The 16,734-nt window shown below is 45.3% G+C and overlaps 2 protein-coding genes and 1 long non-coding RNA gene across 4 annotated transcripts in view; 2 read left to right on the forward strand and 1 right to left on the reverse strand.

Moving 5' to 3' along the window:
* Positions 1-7,998, forward strand: part of MAPK13 (mitogen-activated protein kinase 13) — an 18,363-nt gene extending 10,365 nt beyond the window's left edge. For both annotated transcript variants that reach the window (XM_001234442.6, XM_015298762.4), the window contains exon 12: positions 174-7,998. In XM_001234442.6, the coding sequence (XP_001234443.1) occupies positions 174-253 (80 nt within the window). In that variant the 3' untranslated portion in view covers positions 254-7,998. The remainder of the gene's footprint in view (positions 1-173) is intronic.
* On the reverse strand, positions 6,271-9,944 carry LOC771161. The gene is made up of 3 exons (XR_210278.5): positions 9,830-9,944; positions 8,608-8,679; positions 6,271-8,523 (listed from the first exon to the last, which is right to left on the reverse strand). It is a non-coding gene; the product is annotated as an uncharacterized LOC771161 (long non-coding RNA).
* BRPF3 (bromodomain and PHD finger containing, 3) overlaps positions 9,607-16,734 on the forward strand; it is a 22,464-nt gene continuing 15,336 nt past the window's right edge. The window contains 3 exon segments of the mRNA XM_015298722.4: positions 9,607-9,654; positions 14,439-15,634; positions 15,636-15,845. Coding sequence (XP_015154208.2) covers positions 14,460-15,634; positions 15,636-15,845 — 1,385 coding nt within the window. The 5' untranslated portion in view covers positions 9,607-9,654; positions 14,439-14,459.

The raw sequence follows: 16,734 nt of genomic DNA on the forward strand, positions 1-16,734 counted from the left end.
CTGCCTCCAGCTTTTCGGGATTCCTTTTTTTTCCCCATCTATACTTTGTCTCTTCCTCCCAGCTTGTATCTGCTCTACTTCTCTCTGCACATGGTTAATGGTTGAAGTTTCATTTGTGACTTCTGCAGTGGGAGATGTGTGATTCATTACTTGTTTTTCTTCTGTTTTTCAAGAACATATCTACAAGGAGATCTTATCCTTCAGTCCAATTGCACAGAAGGACTCAAAGAAGCGAAGTGGAATGTCGCTGTAGTGACTGGTGCAGCTGTGACCAGGTTTCATGTCTCGTGCTGGATGACAGATGGGATTTGTTCCACACTGCCTCTTTTGTAGCCATCACTTGGCCTATGGGACTCCTCTGTGTGTGAACACGATGTCAACACCATGACTGTGGGCATTGGACTTTCTTCTACTGATGGGGGAAGTATTCCTAAATAGTTTTCAACTCTAAAGATAAATATACTCTCCCTGAAACTTCCCCTTCCCCACCCCACCCCCCCCATCACCCTATATTGCCAGGTTTTTGTTTCTCCTTTCTTGCACAGGTTTTTGGACTTGAATTATGTATAAGGTAAATAAAATGGTAAAATTGTCTGGGGACCAAGTCCCAAGCAAAAAAATGAAATGGTGAAATTGAGCATAACAAGACTTTATCCATGTTCCCTGTCTCTGAGCTCTTGAAGAGCACCCAGCACAGCCAGGTTGCTGATATAATGTCAGCACCCAGGAGTCATGGGAATTGAGTTCTTCATACACACAGGCTACACTCAGGGCACCTTCTGCTCTGGCTTCTTGCTATGCACAAAACTCCCTGCTAGGGTTCTGCCTCCTCTGGGCAGCTGCTCGTTCCTCTTTGCTCTACTTCTCTCATCCCTAGGTTTTGATAGGTGCCATTTCTTCCTCGTGGCTAGCTGCAAATGCATCCCTGGGAGTTAAGGACCACATTGACACATTCATAAACTTGTTATCCCAGGGAGCTGGGTTACCAGCAAGCAGTCCTCCTGCCCCCACAGGGGCCTCTTCCTTTATGCTCAGCCTGGTTCACCCCCCAGTTCTCTTAGCCAGGCTTCTCTCTCACTGAGCGCCCTCCCCTTGGGGCTACCCTGCCTCTGCAGGCTGCCTTTATCTCTCAGCAGATCTGATATTTTGTTACACAGTCCAGTGACATGACCTCTTATGTTCTCATTCCCTCTCCTCTGAGGGATCCGTTTTACTGTTGGTTCTCTGCTGCAGTCCTTTTACAAGGCTGTTTGTTCCTTAATAGGAAAAGACTTTAATTGTTTGGAAATGTCTTAATAGGTGATTGTCAGTCCTAAGGCTTGCATCCTTACTTTGAAGTAAGGATTAAAAAGTTTATAGATTCGAGAGGAGAGAAAAAAAAAAGGCAAAACAATAAAAACAATATATTGCATGAACAATTCAGCATCAGCAGAAAGAAGAATACAATGATTCAATTCAGTGAACATGGAAAATAACTTCGGATATTCTGGTATCAGATCAGCTCCTTCAGTCATCAATCTTATAAACATCATCCGAGATGATCTTATTAAATAGAATACCTCACAGAAACCAGGCTACGGATTATCCTTGTGAATAAGAGCTTCACAGATTCCCACTAGTGCACTTTCTTTGGTGAAGTTTTGTTTCTTATCTATATTTGCAGATCATAATTAATTCACTTTAGCAAGTAATTCTTGGTGGCTATGAGAAATTGCCACCTCTGAGAAGCTCACTGTATCTGTGTATGACAAAGGTTGGGAATATGCAGTGCTTCTGGAGAAAGTACCCTGGAAGAGAAAGTTTCAAATGCTGTTACAGATTATGAACTTCTGGAGTCTCGCTGCAGTTGGAAAGGAAGCAGCTGAGGGCCAAGGGCTCACAGCTCAAGATTTTAGGGACACTATCAGACTCCCTAATAAAAGCCAACCTAGTGTCACCTTGTGTGAACTGGTGACCTGAAAGAGAGACCTACTGTGCTGCATCCACAGCCAGTTGCACCCAGCCTTGACCTCAGATGCTGTTTCTTTAGTAGGTATAGAGCTTTGAATGAGTTGAAGGACAACAAAATACTATCATTTTGCTGTTTATCTCTCTGGATTAAGCAATTTCTCGCATACAATTTGTCTGCATTTAATTGGTTTGTAAAGGTGTTCAGATAGCATCCTGATAAGAGTGTGATACATAGACAGAGGGAGGTGGTTTTATGAGCCCAGCTGCTGTGTACCAGACTAACCAGCCCGGCATCTGCAACCTCCCTCCAGGGAATGTTTGTTCCACCTTTGCTTCTGTAATATGCTAAGTAGTTCATTCAAACATAGAAGTATGTTTTGATCCTTCAGGTAATTTGATGTACTGGAAGTATTACTAATGTAATCTGAAGCCTGGAACTTTTGGAGGTATATGCGTCAGTATGTCCCAAGCCAATACTCAAGTGCATAGGTGTTTGTTATAAATGTTATTACTACTGGAAGAGGAGAGAGACAAAAAACAACTACAGGAACAAAATAAGCAAACTGGATCTGAAAGTGACTTCAGTCTTATTGCTACGTATACACGTTCTTACCTTGGGGCCCTCATTTCACTCTCCTATAAGCATCTAAATATCCATGGTTTAGAAACCAAGTGTTACTTGTCCTCAGTGTGGGATATCTCAGGAAAGCAAAATTGGGTTTGGGGGAGCAAGGTGACTCCAAGTTAGTTTCAAAGTCTGGTACTTTAGTCATTTGAATTCCTGGCTGGCTATGACAGTCCCCTTTCCAATACAACTCGATGATCGGGTAGATATTCTTTAGTTCTTTTGAAACACACCCTTTATTTGCTTGCAAAGCTGATTTGAAAATTTTCTCTTGACCATGTGTATGTGAGGTGGTGATCCTTTGGCATTTGTGAAACCAAAATATTGGATAGTGGGTTTTCAGAATTTTTCCCTTCCTCTTCTATATTTTAAACTGCTAAACAGTTAATTCACAGCTTCCATCTGTCTTCACTTAGGGAAATATCTGGAAGACAAATGTATGTCTACAGGTATCCAGCAGTGCTTGTTCCACATATCATAGCTACGTCCTGCTATTCTGCAACCAAAGTTAACTTCAGAGAAGTCCAACTTTTTTCTCTTGGGGTCTTCTATAAGAGCTGGGTTGATCCTTATGGGTCCCTTCCAACTCAGAACATTCTGTGATTCCTAAGTACGATGGGTCATCAGGGCTACTTTCTGCAGTGCTACAGAGTACATTTTTCTCTGTCAGGCCTTTATTCCTGCTCACAGTATGAGTGGGCTTGCCTCACCCCCACAAAAAAATCTTTATAGATATGTATTAGAACTTCCCCCCCAGCCTGTCACATATTCCCTTAAACACCACTGTGGTTAATAGCCACCGTCCTAGACATGTTAATTGCTAACCTCAAACTGAGAGAAGTGCTTATAAGAAGGCAGAAAGAAAATTTTCTACTGGATATATGCTTAGAAGGATACAAATGTACAGCCACTTACAAAGAGTGATTCTCTAGTAACTCATCTATCTATAGCTATGCAGATGGATGATCCAGGTTAAGTATCTTTTTATGGTCTGAGAGTCTGCACAGAAGCACAGACTTATGCAACCAGCCTCTTCTGTAGAGGCTTTCCTGGCAGCTATTAAGGGTAAGGCTCTACAGAAGTCTGGCAATGATGTAAAATGATGTACAAAGCATGTGCATGGATATAGATCTGTTTTGGACCTACAATTTCTCCCTGCAATTGCAGGTGCTATCACTAGAACTGTTTTGTCACCGTAGTGTTGCATGGAGTGGTTCTCGTGCTGTCTAGCTCTTAAATCTCTTGCTGATGTATCCTGCCTGCAGATGACAGCAAAGGCTACAAATACCTCTAATTTACTGCACTCTCCAAATCCTTTCTTGTACATTGATGGTAATGCATAGCTCCACCCTGAAAATCTTGAGGTGTGATACGTGCAAGCACATCTGAACTAGCTTTAAGTAAGCTATTGAGCTTGGTGTTACTAGAACAATCCGTAAAGCAGCACGGAGCTCATCATGTTAGGCTGTTAAATCTCCAGAAAGTTTTGCAGCCTGTGCTGACTCTGGCATACATGCAGAGTGTATCCCACTGCTTATTGGAATAGTCACTTGATAGTTCAGTGCCAGGCAGTTAGTGTGATAACGACTTTGGACCACAGCACAAACATCCTCTTAGTTGGCACCTTCTGCCCTGTGAATCACACATGTTCAGAAGGTTATTCCAAAGTACATTCCAAGGGAATCGTGCCAAGCGGCGAGCATTCTCCATACACGAACCCAGTGTGGTCCACAAGGCTACATAACGTATTTGCTGAGAAGGTACATGAGCTCTGTTATATACGCAGTGTTTCTCAATTCTCTGCCCCTTCAGCAGTTGCTGAGTCATTTTGGTTTAGAATAGCCAGAATGTACATTTTCAGTACCTTTCTCTCTGATTGTCTTCTTTGCCTGTGAGTGATTTCTGGTTTTGCTGTAGGGACCTTAAGTTTGGGAAAACAGCAACAGTAACAGAATTTTCTGAGCTCTGGTCTTCGCTGCCAATCAGACAAGGCAATGTTACATTTCTTGGCTCTGTCTTTGTTGCAGTTCATGCCCTGTACTGCACAAGAGAGCCCTACAACTGTAGCTTTTTGGTATGACTGTACCGACGTTATCTTCAGTAGCTGCACAGATGCTCTGCACTGATGCAGTTTCTCTTGGCTTGTATCTCTGTGTGCCATGTACAATCCCCATGCCCCGCAGCACCCTTTGTTAAAGGAAATGAGCACAGCACTGCTGTGACCTCCCCTCAATTCCCTTGAAATTCAATGCTTCTGGTACAGAGTGCTCCAAAAAGCTGGGCTGGACAGCATGCAGCAGGATCCTGCAGACATCTTAAAGAACCACAGTTTGATGTAAGAAACCATCCTTTCCACCTCCTACTCCATGTGATGCAACCTGCATATTTCCTGGATGTAGGAAGGGAGGAGTTCCTGCTCTATCAAAGGGCAGTTGAAATATTGTCCCTTTGAACAAGATGTCTGACTTGGCTTCCCTGTCCATCGTGTAATCTTTAACAGAGGTCAGAGAGGAGCTCTCTGCAGCTGCCATAAACGTCTCAGAGCTGCATGTCTTTCTACTGAATATATACTTCCGGAAAATATTTTATATCGAGGACTGGATTTCTGAGTGCTTTCTCTTTTGTGAGCTTACACTAAATACTCTGAAATAGTGAGAACAACCTCAATGGTTGTGTGTGTGGACTCCACACTCTGGGAATCATTCATTCACCCACTGACAATGTACGGTGGGTCCTTTAGCACACTATTCTGTCACACATCCCCTAAGGAGCAAATAAATCAAGTGCATTCATGTTGCTCTTTTTTTTTTTTCTCCTTGTGTAACTTTACAATACAAAATCCAGTGATTAAAAATCACTCAACCATTTAGTGAACACCCAAAATCCCATAAGTCAGGCCAGATGGAAATATGCTTGCTATTTACATTGAAGCGCAGTAAAAATGATGCAGATACAGTTTTTTTGTGCCCACCTCACATAATATGCAGATGCCCATCTTGAAATACTTTTTATATCTTAGTCCTGCATTTATTTCTGAATGTAGGAATCACTGCTATTTTTCATTATTATTATTTGGAAAGTGAAGCCTTCATCATAAACAATCTTTCTGTGCAAGTTTTTTGGCAGCCAGTGAGATCTGTGAGTTACATCTTTGAGAGAGATCTTATTTATTAGGTACTTACAGCTGAGAGTGGGTGAGAAGAAGTGGATGAAGCAATGATTTTTCTCCATGAGACACCATGAGGTTATAAGAATGTGTGCTGGTTTTTTTTGAACAGACACACAGTATTCACCACATTTTGGACATCACTTAGAAACCTTTCTGTGCAGAATTCGAAAATATTCGAAAATATCTACAGCTTTAGAAAACCCTACACTTATTTTATCCTATAGGAAAAAAAATTCATATTTAACCTTTTCATATTTTAAATCACATTCTAAACAGACTAATCATTTTCAGGTTGTAAGTTTGTGATAATGGGATAGAAGAAAATCATAGGAAATGATAAACACATCTGAGAACTCTAATGAGATCCTTTAAGAAGGACTGTAATATGTTTTCGTATTTTCATGCCTCACTTGCCTAGGTAGCAAGGGAAAACTCCTGACTCTCTGCAGCTTCCCACATCATAGTGGAGTGGAGTGTGGGCTTGTAACACGATCATGGCTTAGTTTTTTGTTTTTTTTTTAAAAAAAAAAAAAAAAAAACAACTAAGAGAAACCAACTAAGAGAAACAAAACACGGAAGAAAGACCAGAAAATTGCCAGTACCAATTCATTTTCACCCCACAAAGGATGAACATTTCCTTCACTAATTGCAGCTGTGTTCAATGTCATCAGTATCACTCTGCTGTAAAAATGTCAGTGTTTCCAAGCAATTGTGGAATACAGGATGTCTTGTCTAATTTCTCTCATGCTAAGTTATCCTCTGACTACATGAGTTTATACAGCCTTTCATATGATGTTCAGCCAATGCTGCTTTGCCATTGATTCAGACAGCACTTTGCCTGATTGATAACTTCTTTCTCTTTTGTTTGGTTGTGCTCTATTAAATAATATTGAAAGGTTAGCATTTATCTTTAACCTCTAATAATTTTCAGTTGAATGAGAACTAACTTCTTTTAGCCAAGTTTGGCTAGAAAAATTAGAATTATCCTACTATCAACCGTAATTTTAGTTCTTTCTTCAGAACAATGCAGAAAAAAGGTTTTAAAACTGATTTGCCCATTAAGATAAAAAAAGGAATACCATTAATTACTACTGAGGTGACAGTGCTGGGTGCTTGTGTCATCTCTCTGAAGTCAGTGCGACTAAACAGGACTATAAATACTCCCCACAAAACTAGGATCTCAAGAAGTGCACTTGCGAATCCAGCTGAATTGCACTGCAGCCGAGGCTAATCATTCTGCGGTATCAGGCTTTTAACCTTTAGTGTGCACAGGTCCTTTTTAGCAATGACAATAATTATGACAGTTCTGAAGAAAACAGCCACACAACAACCAAAACAGATATAAAAGTACTCATTCTGAGGCTCAATGAATCAACAAATAAAGAAAAGGTCACTTTTCAGTTCTCAATTACAAATGATAATTTTCTCCCTCTTAAAATATGTTTAAATACTTGCATAAAGAAAATTATGACTGAATGTGCCTAGCTCTGTTTAAACTGTCTTGGCTGCTGTTTTCATTTGAAGTGACACCTCTGGTTTTGAACTTGTACTGTTTAAAAACTGTGAGAGCCAAGAAATTGAATTAAGCTGTGCCTCTGGGATTTCAGATAAGTCCAGAATGTTTTTTCAAATAACATATTAGTTCCACAGCTCTATTTTAAAATTAAATGATGGATAACTTGTTTTTATGCTCTAACATATGGCCCTCAATCTTCCAAGATGTCTGTGCATACTTCATGTTGTGCAAGAGTCACCCTACTGAACTTAATAGGACTATTCAGACAGTTGACATTAAGCATGTATGCAAATCTTTGCAAGACTGGAACCTAACGTGATTATAATAAGCCCATTTCAGTGCAAATCTAAGTATAAAGAGCTTCAAAACTGAGGTCAAAATAAAAGAACTTGCACAAGTCTGTCATACTAAAAGAGTACCAAAATGCTGGGGGAAAAAAATGCACACTAAAACCTTCTGATAAATTTCAAACTATGTTCTCACATAAAGAGGGAAAAATTAGGCAGTCAAACTGCTCGTTGCAGTAACTGAAATTTTACTTACTGTGAAACTGTCTCCTCAACAGTCAACTCATTTACTGCAATGTCTATTTTATAGATTTTTGTTGTTGTGCTTTATGGATAGGATTGTGCTTTTGCACAGATGTACTTTGGGGGTGAGCTGGGATTTTATGTCAAATGATATGCTTTATTTATTTCTGATCTCATGCAGAAAATAAAATATATTTAATATCCTTGAGTTCTGATGTGTTAACAGTAGTTTCTTTAAATAAACACAGAAACGAGTACCGAGAGGTTCTGAAATATAAGATCTGTTATAACATTACTGTTCTGCATTACGTGAAATGTTTTCCCATGTTCTTAAAGCTTCACATTCTGGTCCAATTTGAGTACTTTGCAAAACAAAGTTGTCACAGACTGCTTGGCTGCTCTCATATTCCACACTTAACATATGTTGAAAGGCAAAAGGTCCTATAGTTGTAACAGAGGGAAAATGTCTTTGAAAACAATTCTATATTCTGTTTATAATTCTATACATTCAGATGCCAATATTATGCAATACTCTGTATGACTGTGAGTGGGAAGTGCACATGCACAAGTACATGCTATGTAAGTGTACGAGACTCTGGAGCTCCTATCTCACCACTTATCTCAGTTGCAAGCAGAACTCCTTCCTCATTCATTCCTCTTTGTCCCTCTCTCTGACCTTCCTCCCTGTCAAACCTCTGCATGCCCGGAGGCCATCTGGACCCGAAGTATCACACTAGAAAATAATATGGACTCTCATTAATCCCATCATTTGTCTGACAGTGTTGTCTGGGTGCAGAGCAGCAGGGACGAGGCTTACATGCTCTCTGGGAGAGCCGCGCTAACTGGTGCCAGGTGATGCTGTCATGTAGTTTTGATGTTCTCATGCCTCCTGCAAAAAAGAAATACTGTGTGTAGGATGAAGCGGTCTCATAAACTTAGGGCAGGAATCTGACCAATCCCAGGGGAAATGCAAGGGCTTAAGACAGGTCCCTCACAGCTGCACCTGAGCCCGCAGGCAAATCCCAAACCCAGGGACTATCACAGAATCCTTTACTGGAGCGCCTCTGAGATCCCCACTCCAACCCCACCCCACTGTCCCTCGGCGCCACATTTCCGCAGTTCCGAACCCCTCCAGGGACGGTGACTCCCCCACCCCCCCAGGCAGCTTGTCCCGATATCCGACCACTCTCCGATAAGAAACTTGTGTCCCGTCACTCCCCCCCGCCCCTCCCGGCCGCTCAGAGCCAGCAGCAGGGCCGGGAGGTGGACGCCTCCCCCCGCTAGCAGCCCCCAGGGCCCTCCCGCTCCTCTCGGCCCGGGGGTGGGAAGGCATCGTGAGGGGCGGGCGATCTCTGCCCGCGGGTTGGGGGGAGCGCAGCGCGGCAGCCCCCTCCCCCGCCGCCTTCCCTCACCGCTCGGCCGGGGCTGCACCGCCGCCACCGCCACCACCGGCGCCGCCGCCTCCATTTTGTGCGTGTGTCCCTGCGCCCCCCCCCCTCCGCCTCTCCTCACACAGCGCGGGAGCGGCGCTGGAGGGAGCGGGGCCCCGGGAAGGGGGAGTCGGGGGTGGTGGGGGGCGAAGCGGCGGCAGAGCGGCATGAGGAGGCGGCGCTGAGGAGGCGGCGGCGGACGGAGCGGCCGGACCGACATCTTGTGCCCTCCCCTCCCGCCGCCGGCTGGGTGAGCCCCAGGGGGGAGGGGAGGGGGAGGCGGATTTAAAGAAAAAAAAAAAAAAAAAAAAAAAAAGGAAGGAAAAAAAAAGAGCATCCCCCTCCCCCCACGAAAAAAAAAAAAACCGAAAAAAAAAACCCCAAACGATAAGGAGGCGGCGGTGACGGCGAAGACCGCGCGCGGAGACGCTGAGGTAACGCGCTGCGCGGGCCGCGGCTTTCTGCCCTCAGGGGTCTCTGCTCCCTCACACAGCGCTGTGCCGGGGTCGCGGGAAGGTGACCGAGCAGGCGGCAGGGAGGCCACTGTGCCGCGGTTAGAGGAGCCTCCCGCTCGCTCGCCGCGCGGAGAGAGCAGCTCGCGGCCCTCACCGAGTGGGGGGTGGCGACGTTGAGCGCGGGAACGGGGATCGGACAGCACCGCGTCCACCGGCCCCCCCCGGCCGCCATCTTGGCTGCCCCTCGCCGCGGCGCTAGAGGTGGCCCCACCCACCTTCTCCCACGCTATTGGCCGAACGCGCCTCAGTTTAGCCCCGCGGCGCTATACGTTGCTATTGGTGGCGGGGCTGGGACGGGCGTTGGCGATAGCCAATAGCATCCTGGCTTTGGTGTGCGCGCTCTGCCGCTCTTTCCGGCGGGGTCCCTGCTCTTCGGGGACTTTTTTCGCTCCCCGGGGAATGGCGGGTCGCGGTTCTAAGGACCCTCTCACAGGCGCTTTCGTCGCTGTGTTTGTGCCCGTTCCGTGCTGCGTTCTGACCCGCATCGCTGCCAGCAGGGGTGCTGTGGCCCTGGCAGCACAGGTTCCCTCAGAGAGCTGCTAAACCCAGGCTGTGCCTTACACTTCATCCACAGCCTCACACGATGCATTGCTCCCCTCCCGCGGCCCGGTGTGGGCCACACCTCCACCCGATGACAGAAATGTGAAGGGATTCATGAAGTGTGTGTGGGTATCAGAGAGGAGAGTGGGCCCGCGGCAGCCTTAGAGTGTGTTGGTGGTGTGGGCCTGAAGGAAGCGCAGCTGTGGCATGTGGAGTGTAGCACTGTGCTTTTGATTGGGGAGAGAGGAACATGGAGAGGAGACGGCTGCTTCAGGCTATTTATTTCCTATGGCATTGCTGCTTTTATTTCATGGATATGCTTCTTAAATACTTCTGCAGGTGTTTGTTCCCCTCCTCTGGAGCTGAGGGGTGGGAGGAGAGCATCTGTGCCGAGGCACTGGGGTGAGCCTTGCCTAAAGCTGAGCTTAGGGTTTTCTTCCCCCTGCGAATCATTGAGATGTTCATCGAGGGTGGACCTTGCTTTTTTCTGACATCTGTATAGAATCATTAAGGCTGGTAAGAATTCCCAAGTCCAACCCCAGCCCATCCCCACTGTGCCCCCTAACCACGTCCCTCTGTGCCACATCTCCACATGCCGCGATGGAAGCTCCTCCAGCATCGCTGCCTTTAGCTGCAGCCCTGTGTCCTCCAGAGGCTGGCAAATACTCCTGATGCTGGAGAGAAAATCCTTGTCTGTCAGCATGGGAAGGAGAGAGGTAGATGGAGGCTGAGGTCTTCTGAGGTGTGAGTGGGTGCCTCTGGTCCTCAGTGTAGCATTGCATGTGTGGACCACAGCAATATTTAGCCCTCCTTTTAGAAAATCCACTTGTGCTGGATTTTTCCCGTGTTGCAATGATATTTGATATGTGGATCTCTCACTTTTTTTTTTTCTGTGAAGTTATCTGTAGTAAATTTAAGCCTTCTGATGGGGCTTGTTTTTCTTAGTTCCCTTTTGCAGACCCCAGGCATCTCTGGGCCACAGACATGAAAATTGCTGCTCAGAAGAACTGAACCATTTCAGAGCAAACTCGTGGGGTAGAATTAAATTTAGCTCTGGCAGCTTTGTGCTGCAGCCCCGTTGTTTGTTCAGTTGTGCTCTCTAGGAACCTATCCCTCTGTTCCTGGCATAATACCCATAGAAAGTGGATTATGGGGTGTTTTTGGAAAGCCTTGAGTAAACTGGTGACAGCAAGAGGACAACTCTTTGAACTTTCTGCTTTCATATCAACATTTGTCCATGGTAGGACAAAAGCAACATAGGCTGAAGGAGTATTTAACCCTCCTGAAGTCAAGGCAGTTTAGCATTTCAGCATGCACAGATGCTGTTTGCAGAGGGATTATTTTTTATATGTGGCTGGGGAGGTGTTTTCAAGTGTGCTGAGAAGATCATAACATTCCTAGATTGCTAGGATTGCTTAGAAGTTGCTGTGTTGCAGACAAGGTCACAGTGTTCCACCTTGGCATGTCTGAATTTGTTTTATTGCTGCTTTCAAGGCTTTTTGGAGGTGTGTAGTTGTGTCTCTCCTGATATCCAGATGCCTTTTAGAAGTGAGCTGGAATTCTTATCCCAGGCACTGAGTTCTAGCTGGTAGCAATTTCCATGCCGTGTTAGGTGCTTCTGTGTAGTGTTAAGTAATTGTGTGTTTTACAAGTGCGTTGGTTTATAGCAGCCAGTTGCTGTGGTAAGAAGCCCACCTGGGGTAATTTCTCCAGACAGTAAACTGACTGTTTCTCTAAAGCTACTACAAGAACACCGTACTCTTGTTTTTCTGTCGGCAAGTAAAGTAACCCTTCCTTGGGTGCTTGTTTGGCTGAAATTTGTTCATCGCTCAGCACTGCCAGCCATCAGCTAATGTCTTGTTTTTCCTGAACACGATATTTATAATCGCTGTGGTCAGGTCATTCCTATTGCTTTATCCTCTGCTATCTTTATGTTCGCGTAACTTCTTGCATCCAATATCTTCTTCATTTACACCAGTCTGACTCAGGTTATACCGGAGGGGTATAGTCAGCAGGTTTTCTTGGTTTTCCATTTGTTGTCTAAGCTGCCTTTACATGCTGATTGTAGAACTCTTTATTTTTTTTCCTTTTTTTTTTCTTTTTCCTACTGTTTGAAGCAACTGAACTTATCTGGGACCAGTACAGCTGCATTTCTGCAGTGTGCAGATCAAGTGGCTGATAAGAGTTTTAAAGCAAAGATCCTGGAAATCACAGTGTCTATATTTGCAGGTGGAAATTGTTGTCTCATATTTTACATCTGAAAACTAATGATGCTTTCAGACTACTGTTACAGGCGTGCTTACTGAAAGTGGCAGCTGCAGCTTATTTCTGTGGGTACAGAGGAAATTTTGGACTCTTTTCCCAGAGCCAGTTTGTTTCCTAGTGTAAGTGTTGTATCGTGGCAGACTCATGGTTAACAGGGGAAGTGCTTTCAGGAGAAGTGTCTCTCCAGAAATGTTAGTCCTTTCTGGAATAACTTCACGAATTCTTGCAGGCACTGATCCATGAGGCGCTGCTTGCTTGGACTCACTTGAGGTTTTGTGAGGTTAAGTCCATCATGGAGCAAAAAATAATGTTACAGCTAAATACAAACGCTTTTTCTTGTCTGCAGGTCCCACAGAAAGGGGCTGAAAGTACTGTGCTCTAACTGAGGGTGAGGTGCTGGTTCAGGCCCCTGCATAGCAACAGATAAGCTCCAGGCTGACTTATCTTCTTGGGGAGATTTTACATTTGCTTTTCTTTTTCTCGTCTCCCTCTTTCCTAGGCCTGTTTTGTTCCTCTGCCTGGATCTTCCTCTGCTGTGCACTCTCATCCCTGACTCTGCCTTTCTCCCTTGCATTACTCATTTGGCTTCCTCTCCACTTTCCCTCTTTCGCCCTCGGATCTCTGGGATCCTGCCACTGCCTTTCCTTCCTTTCCCAGCTCTTCTTGCCAGCTCGGCTTCACCCCTGTTTGTTGGGCACCTCCTTAATGGCTGGAGCTGACTCTCAAATGATTATCTTTGTTGCTGATTACCAGTTTGTGAGGGCAGAGCTGGCTTGGGCTTTTAGTTAAGGCTCCGTTTGAGCACCATTGCACAGTTCCCAGTACAGCTTGGTCTACACAGTGTCTTGCTGCTTTCCTCCTGTACACCTGTGGATCCTGCATGCAGAACCAGCTAGGGACCTGAACGTGGATTGTAGCTTCAGAGGGGCTGATGCTGAGCCAGAGCTTGTAAGTCCATCTAGATCCATATTCATAGAATCATAGAATATTGCTCATTCCCATACTCGTTCCCTTTTATTTCTTTGTAGATCCTGCCAAAGAGAAGAAGGGGTGCACAGCTAGCACCCATTGCATTGCTCAGTTCATCCTCCGGTTCTTCATAGACTTTTGTAACCCATTTTGCATGATGTGGAGGACATGGGTTAGCTCAGTGTATGTTCTGTCGGTAGAATGGTATAAGAAACCAGCTACAACTGCAGGAGAAAGACAAAACAGGTGGATGTTGTTTCACCATGGAACTCTTTCACAATGTGGGTGAAGAAAGAAGTAGCAGTGGGATGGGGGATGTGGGTGAACTTCCTTCTGAACTGAGGGAGCACTGCTGGTGTACATATTCACGTGGAGCTCAGCTAAAAAGAAAAAAAGATGGGCAGGGGGAACTGCTTTTGTAGGGCAGGAAGAGTGCTTTCCTTTAGCTCTGGAAAACCAGACCTAATACTCAGCACATTATGTGTGCTGCTGTGAACTCACAAGCAAAAGAACAGAGAGAAGAACTCCTTGGCCTGTGTGAACTAAATATTGAACAGTGCAAGTAGGTTTATTAGTACTGTCTGCTTTTCTGAGGATCTGGATGGTTTGCTGGTCTGAGTGCATAGCAGAGTGTTTAGATGCCATTCTCTAAAACCCATTTCAACTCTTCTCATCTGTTGGTATGGGAAACATTTCCTGACTTGCAAATAGAGAAAGTTGGAGGGTGCTGTGACTTGCTCTGATATGCACTGCAAAAATGATTGATATATCCAGTACTTGTATTTAAGGTGAAGTATCCTCTGCAAGCCTGAAATTGCCGAGGCCCTTAGTTGAAATGCTTTTCTATTGTGATGCTGTGTGAGTTTTTCAATCTGTGCTGCTTCTGTTTGCTTGTCTCCTGGGCTCATGCTGGTCCTGGTTTGTTGCAGGGTCTCTGGTGGACTGCAGCGATGAGGAAGCCTCGGAGGAGGTCACGGCAGAAACTGGAGGGCCGGCGTTCTCCTTCACCCTACAGCCTCAAGTGCTCGCCCACTCGGGAGACGCTGACGTATGCTCAGGCCCAGCGCATCGTGGAAGTAGACATCGACGGGCGGCTTCACCGCATCAGCATCTATGATCCCTTAAAAATCATCACAGAGGATGAACTGACTGCCCAGGACATCACAGAATGCAACAGCAATAAGGAAAACAGCGAGCAGCCCCTTTTCCCTTCAAAATCTAAGAAAACACCTTCCAAAGGCAAGAAGAGGGAAGCCTGCTCCAAACACACATCAGGAACATCTTTACACTTACCCCAGCCCAACTTCCGTGTGGTGGACTCCTTCAAACAGTCAGATGCCCCTCCTCTCCCTACCGCCTACTACCGATACATTGAAAAGCCTCCCGAGGACCTTGATGCAGAGGTGGAGTATGACATGGATGAGGAGGATCTGGCATGGCTGGAAATGGTGAATGAGAAGAGAAGGGATGATGGTTATGGGATGGTTTCTGCTGAGACTTTTGAGCTGCTGGTGGACCGCTTGGAAAAGGAATCGTACCTTGAGAGCCGGAACAATGGGACTCAGCACTCCATCATCGATGAGGATGCATTCTGCTGTGTCTGCATGGATGATGAGTGTCACAACAGCAATGTCATCTTGTTCTGTGATATCTGCAATCTGGCTGTGCACCAGGAGTGTTACGGTGTGCCCTATATTCCTGAGGGACAGTGGCTTTGCCGCTGCTGCTTACAGTCCCCTTCTCGCCCTGTTGATTGTGTCCTCTGCCCAAACAAAGGTGGAGCCTTCAAGCAGACCAGCGATGGCCGCTGGGCTCATGTGGTTTGTGCCATTTGGATTCCAGAGGTCTGCTTTGCAAACACTGTGTTCCTGGAGCCCATTGAAGGGATAAATAACATTCCCCCAGCTCGATGGAAGCTCACGTGCTATATCTGCAAGCAGAAGGGCATGGGAGCTGCTATCCAATGCCACAAAGTGAACTGTTACACTGCCTTCCATGTCACCTGTGCCCAGCGGGCTGGTCTCTTCATGAAGATTGAACCCATGAGGGAGACCAGCATCAATGGCACAACATTCACTGTGCGCAAGACTGCCTATTGCGAGAGCCATTCCCCACCTGGAACAGTGAAAAAAACGGTATTCAGCTGCCACCAGTGAGAGACAGGAGGGCATTGTGAAGGAGGAGAGGGAGGAGGAAGGCAGTTCCGGCCCTCCCAAAGGGTCCCTAAAGAAGAACCAAGTGAAATTGAAGCAGAAGATCAAAAAGGAACCTAGTGAGGGGACTGATGGGCGTTCATCTATGCCCATGATGACAGTTGCACAAATTCCTTCTTACAGGTGAGTGTTGGAGCTGGACAGCAGAAGATGAACAGAGTCTGTTCTGAGGACTCAGTCCCTTTCATTGTTGAACTTGGAAGCACTCTCTTCAGTCCAGACCTAGCAGTAACTGTGTTCAGATTGTGCTCTGCAGGAACATTCCTTACCAACGTTCTTCCATGTAAGTGCCAGTTGTGCACTGGTTTCCCTGCTTTGCCAAGCAACAATCCCAAAATACTATGTAGTACAGATCTTTGATGGCACCAAACAGGCAAACATGCAGCTAGCATCCAAATTTACATAGATGGCTGTGAAGGTGTTTTTAAAATACATCAGGCATTACAAGTTGGTGGGTGAATGGGAGTCATCCTCATATTGAAATATTTATTTTAATCCCCTGATTTCATAGCATCTTAATTGTTCCTGTTATTGCAGAACATGTTAAACATGTAAATGTTGCAAGCAGCTTAGAATGTGTCTGTGTATTTTTTCTCCAGGCTCTCTTTCAAACAGAGTTTAGGGAGTGCTGAGTTTTTGTTTGGTGGCTGAGGAAGTGTGATATGTTGTCAGTATTTCAATAGGCAAACTTTGGAAAACTGCTGATAAGGCACCATGTATAACCTAATGAAAGGTTTGAAAAGATTAAAATAGGTACTGTATTATTGTTGGGCTCCTGTCCAGGACTCCAGCTTAAGAACATCGCAGTGACCCCGGTCAGTTTCTTCTGGCACTGAAAATACTTTTGAAGTTAATGCTTGGAGCTGAATTGGTGATTGCGTACTTTGCTGTGGGAACTATAGTTAGAACCTCCAGGCTTGTTGCTGCTGAAATAGGGTTATATCCTGAAAAGTAAGAACATATGTCTTCACGATTAAGAGGCCCCAGATTGTACCAGTTGCAGGTGTGGTTC

Source organism: Gallus gallus, chromosome 26, assembly GCF_016699485.2.
Source record: "Gallus gallus isolate bGalGal1 chromosome 26, bGalGal1.mat.broiler.GRCg7b, whole genome shotgun sequence".
NCBI lineage: Eukaryota > Metazoa > Chordata > Aves > Galliformes > Phasianidae > Gallus > Gallus gallus.